This window comes from Nematostella vectensis, chromosome 1, assembly GCF_932526225.1.
Source record: "Nematostella vectensis chromosome 1, jaNemVect1.1, whole genome shotgun sequence".
Taxonomy (NCBI): domain Eukaryota; kingdom Metazoa; phylum Cnidaria; class Anthozoa; order Actiniaria; family Edwardsiidae; genus Nematostella; species Nematostella vectensis.
The window spans coordinates 11,513,694-11,535,038 of NC_064034.1; the positions used below are offsets into that span (position 1 = coordinate 11,513,694).

At 37.1% G+C, this 21,345-nt stretch overlaps 2 protein-coding genes and 1 long non-coding RNA gene across 5 annotated transcripts; 2 read left to right on the top strand and 1 right to left on the bottom strand.

The window, feature by feature from the left end:
* Positions 1–1,656: 1,656 nt before the first annotated feature.
* Positions 1,657–5,146, top strand: LOC5517398 (thioredoxin-1). Of its 3 annotated transcripts, XM_001637426.3 has the most exons (5): positions 1,691–1,874; positions 2,242–2,346; positions 3,044–3,106; positions 4,176–4,241; positions 4,793–5,146. In XM_001637426.3, exons 1-5 carry the CDS (start codon positions 1,821–1,823, stop codon positions 4,853–4,855), a joined length of 351 nt encoding a protein of 116 aa, XP_001637476.1. In that variant the 5' UTR covers positions 1,691–1,820; the 3' UTR covers positions 4,856–5,146. The 3 variants fall into 3 exon arrangements, with proteins under 3 accessions (XP_032217700.1, XP_032217701.1, XP_001637476.1); XM_032361809.2 differs by lacking the exon at positions 4,176–4,241 and having other exon boundaries at positions 1,657–1,874; XM_032361810.2 differs by lacking the exon at positions 2,242–2,346 and having other exon boundaries at positions 1,664–1,874.
* Positions 5,147–13,357: 8,211 nt separating this feature from the next.
* On the top strand, positions 13,358–16,339 carry LOC5517397 (thioredoxin-2). The gene is made up of 5 exons (XM_032361923.2): positions 13,358–13,522; positions 14,601–14,702; positions 14,980–15,039; positions 15,457–15,522; positions 16,000–16,339. Exons 1-5 carry the CDS (start codon positions 13,502–13,504, stop codon positions 16,075–16,077), a joined length of 327 nt encoding a protein of 108 aa, XP_032217814.1. The 5' UTR covers positions 13,358–13,501; the 3' UTR covers positions 16,078–16,339.
* A 3,130-nt stretch (positions 16,340–19,469) lies between these two features.
* LOC116601191 lies at positions 19,470–21,345 on the bottom strand. Its single transcript, XR_004289939.2, has 2 exons — positions 20,955–21,345; positions 19,470–19,815 (listed from the first exon to the last, which is right to left on the bottom strand). It is a non-coding gene; the product is annotated as an uncharacterized LOC116601191 (long non-coding RNA).

A 21,345-nucleotide genomic window follows, 5' to 3' on the forward strand; every position in this document is an offset into this window, starting at 1 on the left:
TTTCTTGCATAAACTTGGAAAACAAGGCCGTTGAAAACCACTAGTTGTTTATGCAGAAAAATTTTTTAATAATAAATGCCTAAGAAACGTGGCTGAATATCAATGGGAGCAAGCCCTTTAAGAAAAAAGTTGAAAAACAGGATGGTTATCCGATAGGATAGGAAGAAGTAAGACTAATTTCCAGTCCAGCTTTTCTTTGGAGCATATGTTTGGAGAAGCAATTTTGTAGATATTTTCGTCTCCATAAACAAGTTTTTTTTATTAAAAATAAGGAATGATCGCCTACAATGATATATCATTTCCGGATTTATAAGTAGAACTCTTAGTGCAGAGTCCCACGAATGAAAATGCGGATATTTTAGTGCTGTTCTACATTTGCTTTTTTTTTACGAATATAAAGACTTTTATTCGTATTGGCTCGTCGAATTTCAAACACAGAAACTCACATTCTAGTTTTATTGGCAGGATGTTATAATGGCCTTCGCCTATGCAATATTGAAAAATCTTAACTGTTGAAAAATCGATCATTTAATCTTATTTAGAATGCAAAAATAAATAGTTGTGATTATCTTTTGATAATTACTAGATCTTTCTTTGGTCATATGAACTAATTATTGTTTGTTTTCCTTGTCTTTTTTGAGGATATGCTTTCGGCTGGCTACCATTAACTCGTAAAATAGATTTTTTTCTATTCTGTCGAAACAAAAACCTTCATCAGGATTTCCAGTAGCAGTGCGCATCTCCCTTTTCCCATTTTTTTAAAAGAATTGGCAGTCGGTATCGACACAAAAAGCCACAAATTTTCATATTTACGGTTCCCCTAATGGCATACCACTTGTTTTGTCCCAGGATTGAGTAGTTCCTGGGACTCTCTTTTCGGGTCCTTTTTGACATTAAATTAAATTTGACATTGAATTAAATTGGTCTTCAGTGGAGTTCCGCTTTCTTTGCTAGGTAAAATGTTGCTTTTGTGCAACTTAATATACCGATCATCACCTTTTCGTCGTTAAAAGGCCATTTTCGAGTCATTTTATCCCTGATGAGTGGGCAACCACGAAACAGGCCTGTAGGGAAACCTATGTAGTTTGTATTTTTCTCAAACCAACACTATACACCGCTCTACTTTCGAGTATTGAGCACTTTCTATGAAAGCCTTCAACCATCATTTTATATTTTATGTTATGTTTGATGAGTGCCGTTTTGAAAAATAAACCAGAATAGTTACCACCCGAATCTATTTTGTGGAACGACGCCGTCGGAGCCAGAATACTGTAATTTTTGACTTCATAGAAATACCCTTCCGTGTGTTTGCTGATAAGATATTCTCAAAACCCTGCAAAAACTTAATTTGCGATAAACAAAAAAGGCAAATTAACTATTGTGTCTTATTTTATTGTCAATACTACGGTAATGAATTTTAAGTGCGTTTTTGATTAGCAGGTGAGAAGTGTTGTTTGTTTCTCACTTGCTTCAAAAATGTGATAAATGCAATTTATCGAGAAAAGCTCAGTATTTTAAACAATAGCTTCAATTTGAGAAAGAGATGTCGTTTAGGATCATCAAAAATAGAATAAAGAAAATATTGCTGAAACATTATCCATTAAGTTATTCAATTTCTGCATGTGTAAAACAGTAGTGGGTATTAAGTAATATTTTTAGCGGCCTAATAATCCCGGCCTAAAAACCCTTCCATCCTGATGCTTTTCCTTCTATTGCGTGACGTCACGGTTGGTTTATAACACAGCGACCGTGCCTCGTTTAGACATTCCGGCCTCACATCGTCGATTGATTAGAACGCTGTCATCCAGGAAAGCTGAATAATGTTTGGACGCAACAAGAATGCGGGAAATAAAGTTAAAGAAATCGAGGAGAGGGTAAGTCGATTGTTCGCTAGTTGACATTGAGAGTGTGTGATAAGCGTTAAAATAGGGATTAATAGCGACTAACTCCCAAGAGACTGTTGACGGACCTTGTTTGAGATGTGTTTACATTTTTTTGGAGGAATAAAATTGTTCGCAAGTTGACCTGGTTAGAATATCAGATCAAGTCCTTCACTTTGCCTTTGAAATAGTCAAATCACATTGATAGAATTTCAGTTTTTTTGCCTTCTGCCCTGGATTATTAAGAAGATTTGACATCGAACATGACATCGAGAAAATTAATTCATTCATAAATCTAAGGACTTCATACATTACTTACTTACTGTTTTTTCATTCGACTGTTCTTTTTATATTTTAATAGGCCGAATTCAACAGCGTTATCAATAACACCAAAGACAAACTAGTTGTTATTGATTTCTACGCGGAATGGTGTGGCCCCTGTCGACAAATCAAACCGAAATTCAAGGTAGTATCAGCAGTCAATGGTCACCGGGTTCATTTGATAATTCATCCATCCTACATTTGTTCTTTCAAATTTTCGTTCGAATGGGAGCATTGCTTAAATAAAAAAGGACAAAGAAACGAGAGAAAAGAAAACATTTGCGTATTTCATAATTGTCTTATTTGATCTCCGCGCTAATCAAACAAGCGGACAACATATTGTATACTACCTGAATGATTGCATTTGAGTTTAACCAGAAGACAAACATTCAAAATTAAAAGATTCGTAATATCAAAAGATAAGATATAATAACAGAGTCATTGAAAACGTATTTTTACATCCTTTAAACAATTTTTTTCCCATATATCCTTCCATCCACTATTCCCATTATCAGTTATGATCATTACTTTATAGTGTTGAAGGTAGTAATGTAATAGACTTAATATAAAACTGCTATGAAAAATAATTACCATCTCAGAAACAAGCACCCAGAAGATTGAGGACAAACTTTTATTAATTTCTACTTTGTCAGAATAAATATTTGTTTTAATTTCATTTTTCAATGGATTGTAGCCCCCTGGAATTTAATTTATAGCTATTTTTTTAATATTTAGAACCTGTCCTGTATTCATGGTTAGAGAAATACTGTAATTTGTTTACTTTTAATTACACACTGCTGTGTCTTTTATTATTTCAATCTGTTTTTTTTTTTCATTTATAGAAAATGGCTCTAGAGGAGTTCAAAGATGTCTTCTTCGCTAAGATTGATGTTGATGAGTTAGAGGTATAGAGGTTACCACTAATTTCAAAATTTATTAATTTTCATTCTTTTGAAGTTTATTTTAATTCGGTTTGGATTGTTTAATATAATACTCATTATATGAGACTACAATAGCATTTGCTCATTTGGCACAGCAAGATGATAAGAAAGTTTCAGCTGTTAGCAACAAAGCTGATCACATATTTATGCAGTGGTACTGACATATGATCAGAAGCAAATGATAAAATAAAGTAAAGTTTAATAAACAAAAAATAAAAATAAAAGAACGTTTCCAAAAATTCTGCTTTTTTTACATTAAATTGAAGGAATGGGGATATTCAAATATTTAATTTTACCTGGTTTATTTGCATGAAAGGAAATTAATAGTAATGGAGAGTGCTTCGTTTTTAAACTGCAAAAGAGAAGTACCTCGTTTGTTACCATGAACAATAACATAATTTATTGCTGTTATGAATATCTTAAGAGTACATACCTTGAACTCTAAGATTTGAATATTCGAATGGTATATTATAACTAAACAGTTTTTAATAGCATATTTTACAAAGCATTCACAGATGGTGTGGGTGGAGGAAGTAGGAAGAGAGGACAATTTAGATGTCCATCTGTAAAACTTGGGTTCAAACTTTGCATGTTGTGTTTGTTGCCATAATTTTTACATATGGGAAAAATTGCCCTCGTAACAGTAGGGCAGATAATAGAAAGTCAAAAATTTACAAACAGATCTTGTTGTCTGTACCTTACATAAACAAAAATTGGGACAGGCTATTTCTGTTAGGGTCAGTCAGTTTTTAAGAATTAAACCTACCTTGAAAGATTTATCCCCAATCTGGGCTTTTTTATTTTCAGTCAGCAATTTCCAAATTGGTGGGATTTCTGGCCAAAAATGGGATGGCATCAAATTTTTTCATGTTTTTTTTTTTAGTTTGAAGATTTTAGTTCCACATTCGGGAGTTTATGATTTTTGATTCACACCCTTGAAACTGAGATTTCGTCCAAGATTTTGAGATTCCCACAAAATGCAGGAAAGTTTTTAGCTGTAAATGGGTATACAGTTTTCATTTTTTTTTTTCAGGAGTTATCAGAGGATGAACAAATAACTGCAATGCCGACCTTTGTTTTTTACAAGAATGGACAGAAAGTATGAGAGGAATGGGTTTGGGGTCTATAAACATGATAAAGAATACCAAGGATATAAACATGCAACCCAAAAACTTTTACATAAATCAATTCCCCCCCCCCCCTACAAAAAATACAACATAAAATTAGATGTAAACAAAAGAAGGGCGATTTTTTCATACAAGCATTATATCTCAGGAAATTCCAGAGCGTAAAATTCTCAATTGGCTAGTCCCCTGTGTAGCTGTCCTTATCGTCTGTCTCCTTGGGAGGGGTTTTAGATTGACACAAAGGACGGCTGCATAGGAGACAAGGGTGTGAAGGGTATCAGAAACCCCCCACCCACCCCCTCTCCCACCCCATAGGTGTTCAACTCACTCGTTTCCACCAAGAGATTGTATATTAGCAGGCGATAACTATTTTCATACTTGTTTTTACACCAAAATCACTCCCCCTCTCTAAAACCACATATAACTGAGGATAGTGTTTTAATCGTCCTTTTTTTTTGCCCTAATTTCTTAGTCCCATGTTTTTTCAGCACTTGAATCACTTTTTTCTTTTGTCGTTTTGCAGCTGGAGAAACTTGTCGGCGCTAACGAGGTGAAGCTACGCGAACTAATACTAAAGTACAAGTAATAAACAAAGAGTTGCCCTGGACTTTTGTAAGATAGAGAGCAGATATCATACTATGCTAAGAACATAAAGTTTTATTGTTTAATAATATATTATTCAAAGGGATAAATTATAAAATTAATAGAAAATATTATTATACAAGTAGTAGAGCTGTCCTTTTTACATTAGTGGATATTTATAAGATTACGGAAAACTATTGTTCTTATAACATTCGTGAAAAATGTTGATATTAATATGTATTTATTAGATGTAGAGGATATTTGGCATTAACATTAAAAGCAACTTTATGCAAAAGAATGTATTTTGTGTCATTTTTAAATACTTTCTATGTCATAATAAAATTTTTTGCAGTTAACACATCTGAAGCTGGATTGGCGAAGAGAAGGGGGTAGGGGGGGGGGATTTAAGTCATTTTAGAAACCACGTTTCCACTTAGCCGCGAAGGATATCCGGTTGCTCCCCCCTTTCGTCTCGTCTTGAGTCGATGATAACTTTTTTGGAGTTTTATTGTATAATACCCATCATAAAATATAAAAATAGGGGCTACGGGCCCCTATTTGAAAGGTCCATTAATTTCCTAATAAAAACATTCCCTTTTATACGGGCTCCTATTTGAAAGGTCCATTAAATTCCTAATAAAAACATTCCTTTTTATACGGGCCCCTATTTGAAAGGTCCATTAATTACCATAGTGAAGCTGGCAGGCAACTCAGCAGGCAACTCGGTGAAGTTAGCAGGCAACTCAAATGTGATGATTTGTGTAATATCTCGGCAGGTATATAGCCGATTGTCACGAAATTTTGACACGATTGTACAAAAAGTACAACAAACATATTCATGCATGTATGATATCAAATATTATTAATCACGTGACTGTGTGACGTTGAATGTTCCAGCAGGCAAGTCGTTACATCACAATTGTCGCAATATCTACGTCCCATTTTCACCGATAGTCATCAAACTTTAACCTAAGTGTACAAATGTAATAACGAAGACAACGCCGTATTAGTTATTCTCATGACGTCATCAATCACGTGACCGTGGGAAAAAACATTTTCTCGAGTTCCTATTGAGAAAACATTACGAAACTTTCGAAATATGACAAATAGCACATGGGATTTTACAATCATGAACTTTTAAAATATGACGCCATCAATCACGTGACCGTGGGAAAAAAATCGATATCTAGAGTTCTGACTGAAATAACAGTGAAATCGAAGTACGACAAATTATGTATGTCGTTATTAAAGCCTAACTTTTTTGGAATGTTTTCGTGATTTACTTTTATAAAAACATATAGCAGGCAACTTGACAGTACAGCAGGTAACTCGTGATGCACTGGCAATATCGTATTCGTCGTTATTAAAGCTTCACTTTTTTGGCATTTGTAAGTGATTAACTCGAATAGAAACATATACTGGAAATATCGTATTCGTCGTTGTTAAATGTTCACTTTTGGCACTTGCACGTGATTTACACATCTTAACCTGCACTGTAATTCCTACCGTTTCTCTGCCGTATCTACGCGTATTATTTTCGCTCGATATGGGCCATCGCTTAAGCTCATCGATTATCAGTCACTAACCTAGAGCGCGAATCCTAACAAACTCTCTCTCTACACGACACAATATAAAAACCCATACTCAAGGAGCCAACTGTCCAATACTTATATAACCACTATCTATCTTCTATTTGCCATCATTGATTTGTCCCCTATCTGCACGCTTTCAGATATTATTCCTCACCGGTCTTGTTATTGACTTGATTTTTCACAAGCTCACATTACACTCACAGGAAATTATCAACAGGTAATTATCACCCTCGTTCCAAGGTCAAATACACTGTTCTGCCCTAACTCCAAGCCCGTTTTCTACATTTCATTTATAGGCACAACTCTTAACTAACATCCCCAATGCAATACACCATATATAATAGCCATAATTGCACACTTTAACCCACGCACTAACGTCTATCACCATACATTTTATAACCCCACACAGCCGCCTCGGTACGAATACCAGATTTAAATGTTCTCTTTTTGGCATTTGTACGTAATTTACTCGAACAAAAACATATAACAGGCAACTCGACAGTACAGCAGGTAACTCGTTATACACTGGGAATATTGTATTCGTTGTTGTTACAGCTTCACTTTTTGGCATTTATACGTGATTTACTTTAATAAAAACATATAGCCGGCAACTCAATAGTACAGCAGCTAACTCGTTATGCGCTGGGAATATCGTATTCGTCGTCATTCAAGCTTCACTTTTTTGGAATTTGTACGTGATTTACTTTAATAAAAACATATCGCAGGCAACTCGACAGTACAGCAGGTAACTCGTTATGCGCTTTGAATATCGTATCCGTCGTTATTGGAGCTTCACTTTTTCGTATTTGTACATGATTTACTTTAATAAAAACATATAGCAGGCAACTCGACAGTACAGCAGGTAACTCGTTATGCGCTAGGAATATCGTATTCGTCGTCATTCAAGCTTCACTTTTTTGGAATTTGTACGTGATTTACTTTAATAAAAACATATAGCAGGCAACTCGAAAGTACAGCAGGTAACTCGTTATGCACTGGGAATATCGTATTCGTCGTTATTGAAGCTTCACTTTTTCGTATTTGTACATGATTTACTTTAATAAAAACATATAGCAGGCAACTCGACAGTACAGCAGGTAACTCGTTATGCGCTGGGAATATCGTATTCGTCGTCATTCAAGCTTCACTTTTTTGGAATTTGTACGTGATTTACTTTAATAAAAACATATAGCAGGCAACTCGACAGTACAGCAGGTAACTCGTTATGCGCTGGGAATATCGTATTCGTCGTTGTTAAATGTTCACTTTTTGGTATTTATACGTGATTTACTTTAATAAAAACATATAGCAGGCAACTCGACAGTACAGCAGGTAACTCGTTATGCGCTGGGAATATCGTATTCGTCGTTGTTAAATGTTCACTTTTTGGTATTTATACGTGATTTACTTTAATAAAAACATATAGCAGGCAACTCGACAAGCAGGTAACTCGTTATGCGCTGGGAATATCGTATTCGTCGTCATTCAAGCTTCACTTTTTTGGAATTTGTACGTGATTTACTTTAATAAAAACATATAGCAGGCAACTCGACAGTACAGCAGGTAACTCGTTATGCGCTGGGAATATCGTATTCGTCGTCATTCAAGCTTCACTTTTTTGGAATTTGTACGTGATTTACTTTAATAAAAACATATAGCAGGCAACTCGACAGTACAGCAGGTAACTCGTTATGCACTGGGAATATCGTATTCGTCGTTATTGAAGCTTCACTTTTTCGTATTTGTACATGATTTACTTTAATAAAAACATATAGCAGGCAACTCGACAGTACAGCAGGTAACTCGTTATGCACTGGGAATATCGTATTCGTCGTCATTCAAGCTTCACTTTTTTGGAATTTGTACGTGATTTACTTTAATAAAAACATATAGCAGGCAACTCGACAGTACAGCAGGTAACTCGTTATGCGCTGGGAATATCGTATTCGTCGTTGTTAAATGTTCACTTTTTGGTATTTATACGTGATTTACTTTAATAAAAACATATAGCAGGCAACTCGACAGTACAGCAGGTAACTCGTTATGCGCTGGGAATATCGTATTCGTCGTTGTTAAATGTTCACTTTTTGGTATTTGTACATGATTTACTTTAATAAAAACATATAGCAGGCAACTCGACAGTACAGCAGGTAACTCGTTATGCACTGGGAATATCGTATTCGTCGTTGTTAAATGTTCACTTTTTAGTATTTATACGTGATTTACTTTAATAAAAACATATAGCAGGCAACTCTACAGTACAGCAGGTAACTCGTTATGCGCTGGGAATATCGTATTCGTCGTCATTCAAGCTTCACTTTTTTGGAATTTGTACGTGATTTACTTTAATAAAAACATATAGCAGGCAACTCGACAGTACAGCAGGTAACTCGTTATGCACTGGGAATATCGTATTCGTCGTCATTCAAGCTTCACTTTTTTGGAATTTGTACGTGATTTACTTTAATAAAAACATATAGCAGGCAACTCGACAGTACAGCAGGTAACTCGTTATGCGCTGGGAATATCGTATTCGTCGTTGTTAAATGTTCACTTTTTGGTATTTATACGTGATTTACTTTAATAAAAACATATAGCAGGCAACTCGACAGTACAGCAGGTAACTCGTTATGCACTGGGAATATCGTATTCGTCGTTGTTAAATGTTCACTTTTTGGTATTTATACGTGATTTACTTTAATAAAAACATATAGCAGGCAACTCGGCAGTACAGCAGGTAACTCGTTATGCGCTGGGAATATCGTATTCGTCGTCATTCAAGCTTCATTTTTTCGTATTTGTACATGATTTACTTTAATAAAAACATATAGCAGGCAACTCGACAGTACAGCAGGTAACTCATTATGCGCTGGGAATATCGTATTCGTCGGTGTTAAATGTTCACTTTTTAGTATTTATACGTGATTTACTTTAATAAAAACATATAGCAGGCAACTCTACAGTACAGCAGGTAACTCGTTATGCGCTGGGAATATCGTATTCGTCGTCATTCAAGCTTCACTTTTTTGGAATTTGTACGTGATTTACTTTAATAAAAACATATAGCAGGCAACTCGACAGTACAGCAGGTAACTCGTTATGCGCTGGGAATATCGTATTCGTCGTTGTTAAATGTTCACTTTTTGGTATTTATACGTGATTTACTTTAATAAAAACATATAGCAGGCAACTCGACAGTACAGCAGGTAACTCGTTATGCGCTGGGAATATCGTATTCGTCGTCATTCAAGCTTTATTTTATCGTATTTGTACATGATGTACTTTAATAAAAACATATAGCAGGCAACTCGACAGTACAGCAGGTAACTCGTTATGCACTGGGAATATCGTATTCGTCGTCATTCAAGCTTCACTTTTTTGGAATTTGTACGTGATTTACTTTAATAAAAACATATAGCAGGCAACTTGACAGTACAGCAGGTAACTCGTTATGCACTGGTAATATTGTATTCTCCGTTGTTTAAGCTTCACTTTTTAGGCAGTTGTAAGTGATTTACTCTAATAAAAACATATAGCAGGCAACTCGACAGTACAGCAGGTAACTCGTTATGCGCTTTGAATATCGTATTCGTCGTTGTTAAATGTTCACTTTTTGGTATTTGTACATGATTTACTTTAATAAAAGCATATAGCAGGCAACTCGACAGTACAGCAGGTAACTCGTTATGCACTGGGAATATCGTATTCGTCGTCATTCAAGCTTCACTTTTTTGGAAGCTATAGCAAAAACGAGTTACCTGCTGTACTGTCGAGTTGCCTGCTATATGTTTTTATTAAAGTAAATCACGTACAAATTCCTAAAAAGGTAAGCTTGAATGACGACGAATACGATATTCCCAGCGCATAGCGAGTTACCTGCTGTACTGTCGAGTTGCCTGCTGTATGTTTTTATTAAAGTAAATCACGTACAAATTCCAAAAAAGTGAAGCTTGAATGACGACGAATACGATATTCCCAGCGCATAACGAGTTACCTGCTGTACTGTCGAGTTGCCTGCTGTATGTTTTTATTAAAGTAAATCATGTACAAATACGAAAAAGTGAAGCTTCAATAACGACGAATACGATATTCCCAGTGCATAACGAGTTACCTGCTGTACTTCCGAGTTGCCTGCTATATGTTTTTATTAAAGTAAATCACGTACAAATTCCAAAAAAGTGAAGCTTGAATGACGACGAATACGATATTCCTAGCGCATAACGAGTTACCTGCTGTACTGTCGAGTTGCCTGCTATATGTTTTTATTAAAGTAAATCATGTACAAATACGAAAAAGTGAAGCTCCAATAACGACGGATACGATATTCAAAGCGCATAACGAGTTACCTGCTGTACTGTCGAGTTGCCTGCGATATGTTTTTATTAAAGTAAATCACGTACAAATTCCAAAAAAGTGAAGCTTGAATGACGACGAATACGATATTCCCAGCGCATAACGAGTTAGCTGCTGTACTATTGAGTTGCCTGCTATATGTTTTTATTAAAGTAAATCACGTATAAATGCCAAAAAGTGAAGCTGTAACAACAACGAATACAATATTCCCAGTGTATAACGAGTTACCTGCTGTACTGTCGAGTTGCCTGTTATATGTTTTTGTTCGAGTAAATTACGTACAAATGCCAAAAAGAGAACATTTAAATCTGGTATTCGTACCGAGGCGGCTGTGTGGGGTTATAAAATGTATGGTGATAGACGTTAGTGCGTGGGTTAAAGTGTGCAATTATGGCTATTATATATGGTGTATTGCATTGGGGATGTTAGTTAAGAGTTGTGCCTATAAATGAAATGTAGAAAACGGGCTTGGAGTTAGGGCAGAACAGTGTATTTGACCTTGGAACGAGGGTGATAATTACCTGTTGATAATTTCCTGTGAGTGTAATGTGAGCTTGTGAAAAATCAAGTCAATAACAAGACCGGTGAGGAATAATATCTGAAAGCGTGCAGGGGACAAATCAATGATGGCAAATAGAAGATAGATAGTGGTTATATAAGTATTGGACAGTTGGCTCCTTGAGTATGGGTTTTTATATTGTGTCGTGTAGAGAGAGAGTTTGTTAGGATTCGCGCTCTAGGTTAGTGACTGATAATCGATGAGCTTAAGCGATGGCCCATATCGAGCGAAAATAATACGCGTAGATACGGCAGAGAAACGGTAGGAATTACAGTGCAGGTTACGATGTGTAAATCACGTGCAAGTGCCAAAAGTGAACATTTAACAACGACGAATACGATATTTCCAGTATATGTTTCTATTCGAGTTAATCACTTACAAATGCCAAAAAAGTGAAGCTTTAATAACGACGAATACGATATTCCCAGTGCATCACGAGTTACCTGCTGTACTGTCAAGTTGCCTGCTAAAAGTTTTTATAAAAGTAAATCACGAAAACATTCCAAAAAAGTTAGGCTTTAATAACGACATACATAATTTGTCGTATTTCGAAAGTTTTTCAATGTTATTTCAGTCAGAACTCTAGATATCGATATCTTTTTTTCCCACGGTCACGTGATTGATGACGTCATATTTTAAAAGTTCATGATTGTAAAATCCCATGTGCTATTTGTCATATTTCGAAAGTTTCGTAATGTTTTCTCAATAGGAACTCGAGAAAATGTTTTTTCCCACGGTCACGTGATTGATGACGTCATGAGAATAACTAATACGGCGTTGTCTTCGTTATTACATTTGTACACTTAGGTTAAAGTTTGATGACTATCGGTAAAAAGGGGACGTAGATATCGCGATAATTGTGATGTAACGACTTGCCTGCTGGAACGTTCAACGTCACACAGTCACGTGATTAATAATATTTGATATCATACATGCATGAATATGTTTGTTGTACTTTTTGTACAATCGTGTCAAAATTTCGTGACAATCGGCCATATACCTGCCGAGATATTACACAAATTATCACATTTGAGTTGCCTGCTAACTTCACCGAGTTGCCTGCTGAGTTGCCTGCCAGCTTCACTATGGTCCATTAATTACCTAATAAAAACGTTCCCTTTTATACAGGACTCATTATACGATTAGAGTTAAAAACTAAGCATTTTGTTACGAATTTATCCCTTAATTATTATCTTTTTAAAAGGCTCGTCTTCACGTATAAGCCACCGCTTTGTAACGATCACATAGAAAAACGTTTTTAATTTTTTTCTTTTTTGTAAAATGGATATTTTTTAATATATTAGTTAAATATATAATCTTTTTCACAATCTTCTCAAAACACAGGTCTTCTTGAAGGTCCACCCGCTATAGCAGGAGTAATTCTGCTTTTTGTCATTGACTTTAGACTTGAGCTAATTTTTCCATTAGATTTTGGTGAAAATGTTTAATATTAAGTTGAACAAAAACGATATATCAAGGTCTCGAACAGATAATCTCGAGTTGTGTATGAGAATAAGGTAACAAATTGAGCTACGCTTTAAAAGACCCCATCGTATACGCTGCAATTGCTTGGTTCCCCCTTCAACGCTCAATTGTTTTTTTCCCTCAAGGCTTACCTAGTTTGGGTGTTTGTCGGCATATCAAAAGCTTTTAAACACTCGGATAACTGAACAGACGCTTTATTTGGCGGACTCATCAAATTATGTTAGCCGTTATGAAAGCCAATTAAAGTGTAATCTACGACAAGTCTCTAAAATATTGCTTTGCTGTCTGTGTATTTATGATCCCTTTTCATGGCTCAATTCTGAGGGATACAAAAAGCAAAAAATAAGGCGAAAATATTGCACTTGTTTGTGAGAGGTGTTTGCTTGCCGTGCGAGATTTTTGATTGGTTGACATCAGACTATAAGCTTTGCATGGCTAGTGCTCTCTGAGCCTAAGAAACGCTTCAGTAGCAGTCTGTCCGTTTATATATATGCACTCGATATTGGCCCATCTGAGAGCTTATTCGATGACTGCTTTCGAGATGTTTCTCTCGTGACTTGAAGAGAGGTTGTGTTTGTTTGCCAATACCTTTGCACGAAACATTGCTTTTTCCCACGCTCATTCATTCAGAAAAAAAACTCAGGAAAATACAAACGCCATCATGCAAAGACTCAAGTCAAAGGTAATCCTTGAATTTATGCTTTCTTGGAAATATTACCTCGTGTAAAATTACCGAAAGCGGAGTATTATTTACAAATCATTTAACGTCAAATCAGAAGCAAATAAATTGCTTATTTTATTCTAGAAATGGGAGTAAAAAGAGGTTTATATTGTCGTTTGCAAGGGGCTATTTGCTAATATATCCTCGTATGAGCACAAAATAGTCCAAATCTCTATAAGCAATGATAAATCTTCGTTTGCTGTTTGTAATTTTTTAAGAAGCTTTCGTCTCTATTAAAATTAGGAAATTATTAGTAGATATTGGTATAAACCGCGGTAAAAACCATAAAAAATGTCTTAAATATCACACATTCTTTGTATGACTTATTTTCAACATTGTCATGTTTGTTAAGTTTCTAAAAATCTCCTGCACAGACGTCCTTAGGGACAGTTTGTAATACATCAAAAAAGCAACAACACACTGGACTTAATTTTGAGATCAATGGTAGATACTTAAATATCAAACATTCTTTATGGTTTACTTTTAACCTGGGCGTTTTCGTTCAATAACTAAATGTCTCCTGCACAGCTTCAGTTTGAAATACATCCCCAGCGAGGAGTAATCCTCGTGGACCAAAGTGAACACCCCCACCCCCCCCCCCCCCCTTTACGATCTGTATAGATCGTTTTCCCCTGCTATCCACAAGTATTTATCTTTAAATACACTTTTCTGAACCATGCGACTAAATTCGATTTCACAAATTTGTTTCCTGTGTATATGGTGCCGCTTAGTCGGCGTTTTTGCTAGTCCTAATCAAGCAAATATTAAATACGTTAACAAAAAATCAAGCCTAGGCCCAGGCTTTCTTAACGGGCTGCCTGTGCTCGGAGATGAGAAATGATGCAGTTTGGGATCTGGGGCGAGCTTACCCACTAAAAGGAGAGCTCTATCAGAAACCTGAAAAATAAGAACACATGAAACTACACTGCAATAATTCCTTTCTAAAAAGTATACTGCAACTTTGGAACTTTTTCCTGAATAATGATGTTTACCAGAAAAAAAAAACACGTCTAACGCAGGATTACTCATTCTTTTGAAGGAGGATTACGAGGATTTTCTCAAAAAGACTACAGGGGTAGCAGTGATATTCTTTAGCGCGGCTTGGAACGGACCAAGCCGAGGCTTCACACCCAAGCTACAGGTGAAACTATAAAATTAAATAAAAAAAGCAAGGTGCTCAGGTGTTGTGCCTTGTAACTGTAAAAATTCCTACAAAAAGACTGATTTTTAATGTCAAACTATTTTGACCGCTTCCAAATAAACGACCCTTCTACCGCCCCCCCCCCCCCCCCAAACTGACTGGAGGACCCGCTCTAATGGAGGAAAATTGGGTACCACTGCACTGCGAGCTAGGACTAGGGGGCCGGGCTTGAGTTTTTTGGAAGATCGTTGATCTTCTTTCTCTGCTTTTCCTCCAGGAAATCTCTGAAGAGTTTGACGATGTTGCTTTTGCTAATGTAGACGTAGACGAAAACAATGTAAGTATTTTTTTTATTTTATAAAAAGCAAGTTAAAGCCGCATTTTCACCAGTTTACTCCCGGTCGATTACCTAACAATATTCGATTATTTTTAACGAAAAACGCGAAAAATATTTCAAAATATTGAAAGCAGTATGTCTATTGGAAGTTTCTTTGAGGATGTGATTGATAATTTAGAGCGGATGGCCTGTTAAATATCGCGGATTCTAATAGATTCTTTTGTCTTTTAACGGTTGAGGTTTCCGTCGGACCTCCGGAAGTAAACTGGTGACAATGCGGCTTTAAGAAAGAGACGTTATCAATAACTAGAAGAATAGTCGTGTTTTAGAAGCTGCGCCATGAGTTACGCATGCGCATGGAGTTCAAGGTTTATGTACTAGGCCCCTGTTGATAGTTAACCTTTCAATTGTCTATAGGCGGTAGCTACAAAAGAGGGCGTACAGATGCTCCCTGCATTTTGTTATTACAAAGGAGGAAAAAAGGTACAGATAAAAGGGGTATGCAAGAGAGGTGCCTCAACCATTTAACCATAATACACAATGTTACGATACACCAATATTGTGTAGTCTGTGGCGTTTACGATAAGATTCTTCTCCATTTCAGTGGTTTTTGGGTGCGGGTTTCATATCGTTACAAAGCGTTTGTGCGCGGCTCTTACTCTATTACCGGGTGTTACTTCGTTGCGGGGTGTTCGCGCGAGGCTATTACATTGTTACGGGGTGTTCGCGCGAGGCTATTCGTTGCGGGGTGTTCGCGCGAGGCTACTACTTCGTTGCGGGGTTTTCGCGTGAAGCTGTTACTTCGTTGCGGGATGTTTGCGCGAAGTTGTTATTTATTGCGAGGTGTTCGTGCGAGGTTGCTGCTGTTACCTAAGAGCGTCTCAACGGATAGTTCTTTATTAAAAGTGAGCTTTATCTTGCTGTAATCCTTGCTAACTTGTTTTCCGTTTTGTCGATCAGGTCGGAAAATCAACTGGAGGTGACGTAGCGAAAGTGAGAAAAGGAATCGTGAACGTCAAAGCCATGGAAGGCTTATAAAAAATAGAAAAGCAAGGGGACTCTTTCACTCTATCACATGCTTGTACTGCACTGTATGCTTTACTTCCATCTTCTCAGTTAATGCGCTATGAGAAAAGTGAGTGTCTAGTGAACAAGAGAGGTGTGCTTTCCGAATTAAACGATCGTGATTCCTATAAAAGTACGACTGAAAATACCCCAAAAGTTGCCTTGAAACAAAAAAAAGGAAACAATGTTGTTATTGGATGTACTTGTTGTGAAATAAAAATCGATATTTTGTAAATGTAAGGAATTAACCATGACATGACATTACACAAACTCTGTATTTGTATTCAACCCTCCTTTCTCAAGATACGTCTCATCCACCTGCTGCTAAAAAATGCGTTATCAAACATCCTTTACCTAACGAGCTCAGTCTCAGGTCGTTCAAGCATACGGTTTATGATCAGGATTCAGCATATTTAAACAGGTGGTTTTTAACTCAGGAAAACTATACCAAACTGAAAAAAACGTCATTTTACTAAAATAGGTTGGTAATATTGAACCCACGGAAACACTCCTTTCAAGATGTGGAACAAGAATTTTGAAGGTGACACGAACGATGAGAGTGCGCTCGCATGGCCTTTGACTGTAGAGCATTGTCATTTACCATTTTCTCCCGCTAACAACTCGTAAATGCTTTGTAAATGTAGTCACGAGTTAAAAAGATTCATGTCCTCGAATGAACAACGCGGAAAGGCGAAAGTTAATTAAGTTTCTTAATAATTCCCTACTCTTCTCTTCTTCCATCCCTCCACTCTTTTTTAAATATGACTCACATTCCACGGCAATCTCTATTCTCGCTGCACTCCTGAAGATGCTAAAGATGAACACACTCCATGCTCCCATCTCGTCCAAGGTCTTGCTTACTGCACAATATTGTATGCACACGGTAATAGTAGTGTGGTTTAGTCTGGCTTTTGTGTGTGACACTCAATTGCATTGCGTAAAGGCAGGAATGTGCCTTCTCACCTGTCGGTTTCCCCTTTGATTTGTTCATTTAAAAAATATAAAAAAAAAAAACACACACACACACACAAACGAGCAACTCAGTAGACTCCTTGGCAGCCCCCAGCGGTCGGACTCACACAACGCTCCCTCGGTGACTCCGACGGCGAAGGGCTGCGAAGGAGTAGCAAATAAGCACTTTTTTTAATTTCGAGCACAGCGAAAAACTGCACAGTTAGAAAATGCGCTAGCACGCGAGGGTTGGCTGTATGGGAGCACCTCTTATAAGAAGGTCCTATTCGGGAGGCGTGGTCAGGATTTTCTTTTAAGAAAATCTTTAATGTGGGGAAGGGTTGGAAATGACGGAAAAACATTACATGAAGCTTCAAATAAGCCCAATGCACATCTTATAGGGCCGCCGAAATGAACTTTGGCGAGCACCCCGCTTTTTATGCGAGACCGAGCATTTTTTAGATGTTGAATAAATCGAGCAGCGAGCACATCGAAAAATACAATTCGAGCACGGCGGAAAAAAAATGCGCAGGCATGCGAGCATTAGCCGAAAACTGCGGGTATATCGAAATTTCTGGGGACCAATCAGGGGCCCTTTTATAGTCTGCTGAGCAGCCTCGCTTGACACTAAAAGTGGCTGCTAAGCACTTAGTTAGTAATAGTAAACAAAGTGCAACTTTTTTTAAATTGATGCGACTTTTTGTAAAGTCTTAATGAAATTTGAGCATTTCGTCCCTTAGCTGATATACAGCGCAAGGATGAAAAATTATTTAAAAAAAGCCAAATCTGGGTATGTGCACTTTGGCCTCGCGTTATATTGTGTTTTGAAAATCAGTCCGTAATACAAGGAACCGATGGCAAGAAATCTCGAATTGCGCATTTTCCAAGTTTTTCCGTCATGTCGAAGGGGTGTGGTTCTGGAGGGTCATGAGAAGGAGAAGGAAAACGCGTATTGACTGATTGAATTATTTGTGCTGATTTTTGGTCTCATTTAGGTACAAACTTTTTATTTTCCTACCACGAGTGGGGTCAAGAATGATGAGCGGTTAGAAGGGTGTTATAATATTCAAGAGCTTTGAGCTTTATATATTAGCCCGGCAGCATGTCTTTAAGGCGATACCGTAGACCCAAATGGCTTCATTTCGGGTGAATTTTTTTTATTATGCCATTCGATGACAATAGGATCACTCTAGATGTTAGCAAAAAATATCACCAAAATCTTAAATACTCCGCCATATATTCAAGAAAAACCGAATTCGAACGAGTGTAGCGTTATTCTCGAAGGCGTCAATAATCCCATAATCCTGTTTACTTAGCTCAAAGTCCCGCCATCAACATCCGGGGAACTTAGTTTTACGGCTTTTCCCTCTAATTAGAATACAAGCGCGTCAGTATCATTATCGACGTTTTATCCGAGATTTATCCGTATTTATATCAACTTTATAAGCGTTTACTCTAAATTTTGCATAGTTGTTAACTACGCCAAGATTAAGTAAGAATCCTTGGCTTCCTTCGAAGAAGGCTAAGCGAGAAAGAAAGCTCAAAACATAGAGTTGTCTCCGTTCGCGGTCTTTTTAAGTTTTCCGCGCTCTTCTTTTCTTCGGTGCAAGCTCGCTTCGATCTAGGCATCTTCCTTCACTTGCACGACTAGCGCTATGACATTTGAGCGCCTAAGAGTTTTCCCGCTGCGTGAAAGCGTGCAATTGGTTGCCATACGCGGCTCTATTTGCTCTGTCTGTCGTCTGTCATTACTGTCACGCTGCCTCTAATGTCTACACAACTTCAATCCCCGATATCTCACAATCAAATTTCACCCCATCTTACTCTAAATATGTGAATTAAAGGTACACTTCTAACCGCCCGATTCCTACGCAACTTGGCAAGCGTCTAGTATATATATTGTTCTGTCACACCGTGCCGCGGATAATCAATAGCTTTTTTTTGCTACGGACTTAATTAGCGCGTTGTAGCCAAAGAAGCAAAATTATTCCACGCCTAACTTTGACCCTTGATTATTAATCAACGAGGCTGTGTGACGTCAAATGTAGATACGGTTTGTCAGTTCAGTACATGACGAAAGATATAAAGCAGATCCCGGGAGGTTACGCGCTTTTGGTGTGTATCAATAATTCGCATGTTTAAAAGTGGTCCATTTCGCACTTCGGACGAGGCAAAAGCACTCAAAATTAAGCGCGTATAAAAAATGATCATTTTAGGGGGAAAGTACAATCATTTTAATGATTAAAAGCTTAAAAGCTTTAAATTGATATATAGTTTGTTGGCATTTGCTTTAATCCGACGCGAGCGCGAGCGATTTTGCCGGGACGATCGGGGTAATTACCGCTTGGGTCTACGGTATCCTTAATGTCATCTGATAAAAAATCACAGACTAAAGAAAAACCTAAACAGCACAATCAACTGGCCATGTTATAATTTATTGAATATCTGTACACATCTAAATAAAAATTGTCAACAAATCGCAATATTTAGCGGGCTCATCAAATGCACTTGTCAAATTTGCATATATGGAAATATAACTCGTCCTTGTTTTTTCTCTGCTCTAAAATAAATCGCTGCCATGTGTCGTCGAGTAGTTTGAGACATTCGCAAGGCGGCCTATAACTGTTATTTCTGTTCAAGATATTCAGTGGTCCACTTCTGGTTGATTCACTTCCGATTGAGAATTTCATCGCGCTTGGCAGATCCCATGCAGGTTTCCATGGCAATTCGGCAGAGGTTGTTGAAAGCTGATCTCTCGGACTGGGGAAAAGAGACAAAAAAAATTAAGGAACAGTCATGCCGGCATTTCACGCTCTCACACAATACCAATTCACAACTGCATCCACCTTCATCGACATATTCAAGCGAGAAAATCATCACTGGCAATACAAGATGGGGCATATTATCAAATAATGATTATGTGAAGAAGCACAAACTACTATAGGGGAAGAGGGTTATATATGGGGTTTCGTATATGGCTATGTGTCCATTCGATAGCAGGCACGATGTGTGAAATTTTCTCAAAACCACTTTTGCTAAACATACTGCAGTGTAATGCCTATTTTCTGCACTCCTAAAAAACCTTCACTTTTTTTAAGTTAGGAAGTCACACTCTTTTGATCATTAAAACATATTGGATGAATTACTTATTGGAAGAAATGCAAATGACAATTCAAAAGTTTTTCATAAAAAGCTCAAGAGACTCGAGAAATTAGCTGCCCCAAACCGATAAAAAAATTTGATTTCTTACACCAAGAGAGCATATGGTTTCTTGCTTACACTTAATGTTTAGGATGGTAAAATGGCGGGTGGCGACATTCTTGAGGCTTGGAATGTCGGTAACAAATGAAAAAAAAAAAAACCTCACCCACTAAAACTGCTAAAAATATCTAGCCATAAAAAATCACTAGAGAAATCTCTAGATCAAGCGATTCTTGGCTGGAATGTCTAGCAGTTTTCCAGAGAAAATATATAGAGCAAGCCAACTGGACGCGAAAAAAATATCTTATGTAATCTACCAAATAAAAACTTGAAATATATATGTGTTTTATGTTTCCTTTGATTTGATTCTTTATTTTTGGTTTAATATTTGCTGTCATTTGGTGAAGCTTTTCACCGTTTGTTACTATGGAGCAACGGTTTTCGGCGGAGAATGCCGGAAAACCAGAATATTACTTAAAATCGATCGATTGTTAATAAAATTTTAGTACGCTCTTTTTTTAATATTTTCAGTTGAAGCTGTACATAAGAATAACGCCTCTCCTCTCGTCCAAAAAAAAAAAAAAGGAAACTTAATCGACATCACCCATACTTTTCCTCATTCTGAGTTAAGTTTTTTTTTTACAAGCTGTTTTCCACTGATCACTTATGTTTACAAGAAGCAATGTATTTCTACTTACTCTGTTAAGTTCTCGTTTCCCAACGTTTCCAATGCCAGCAGTAAAGCCCGCAGAGTCTTGTGGATAAAGGGCGACAACAAGAAGAACTAGGACGACGAAAGCAGCCTTCATATTGAAGAGATGAGTTTAAATCGCGAAGATGGTACGACCTGTGCGCGAAAGCGAATCTAGAAACAGTGTGCTTTCAAACTTAATTTGAGGTGTTTTTATAGAGCAGGGAAGTGAGTGAAAATTCCATTTTGTTATTTATTTTCAATTACTGCTCTTGGATCTAATGGACCTATTGACTGAAGCTTGACAGTTTATGGACGAAGTCAGCTGGGCAATTCCCATTATGCAGGCGCAATTTCGCATATTAGAGCGGCAAACACTGAGAATTTCGTATACAACG

Bases quoted from the DNA above. Each gene is read 5' to 3' on its own strand.
- LOC5517398 (XM_001637426.3), top strand. From the start codon at position 1,821: ATGTTTGGACGCAACAAGAATGCGGGAAATAAAGTTAAAGAAATCGAG. The intron at 3,107-4,175 runs GTATAGAGGTTA...TTTTTTTTTCAG, and splicing joins TTGATGTTGATGAGTTAGAG to GAGTTATCAGAGGATGAACA. The intron at 4,242-4,792 runs GTATGAGAGGAA...GTCGTTTTGCAG, and splicing joins TTTACAAGAATGGACAGAAA to CTGGAGAAACTTGTCGGCGC.
- LOC5517397 (XM_032361923.2), top strand. From the start codon at position 13,502: ATGCAAAGACTCAAGTCAAAG. The intron at 13,523-14,600 runs GTAATCCTTGAA...ATTCTTTTGAAG, and splicing joins TGCAAAGACTCAAGTCAAAG to GAGGATTACGAGGATTTTCT. The intron at 15,040-15,456 runs GTAAGTATTTTT...AATTGTCTATAG, and splicing joins TAGACGTAGACGAAAACAAT to GCGGTAGCTACAAAAGAGGG.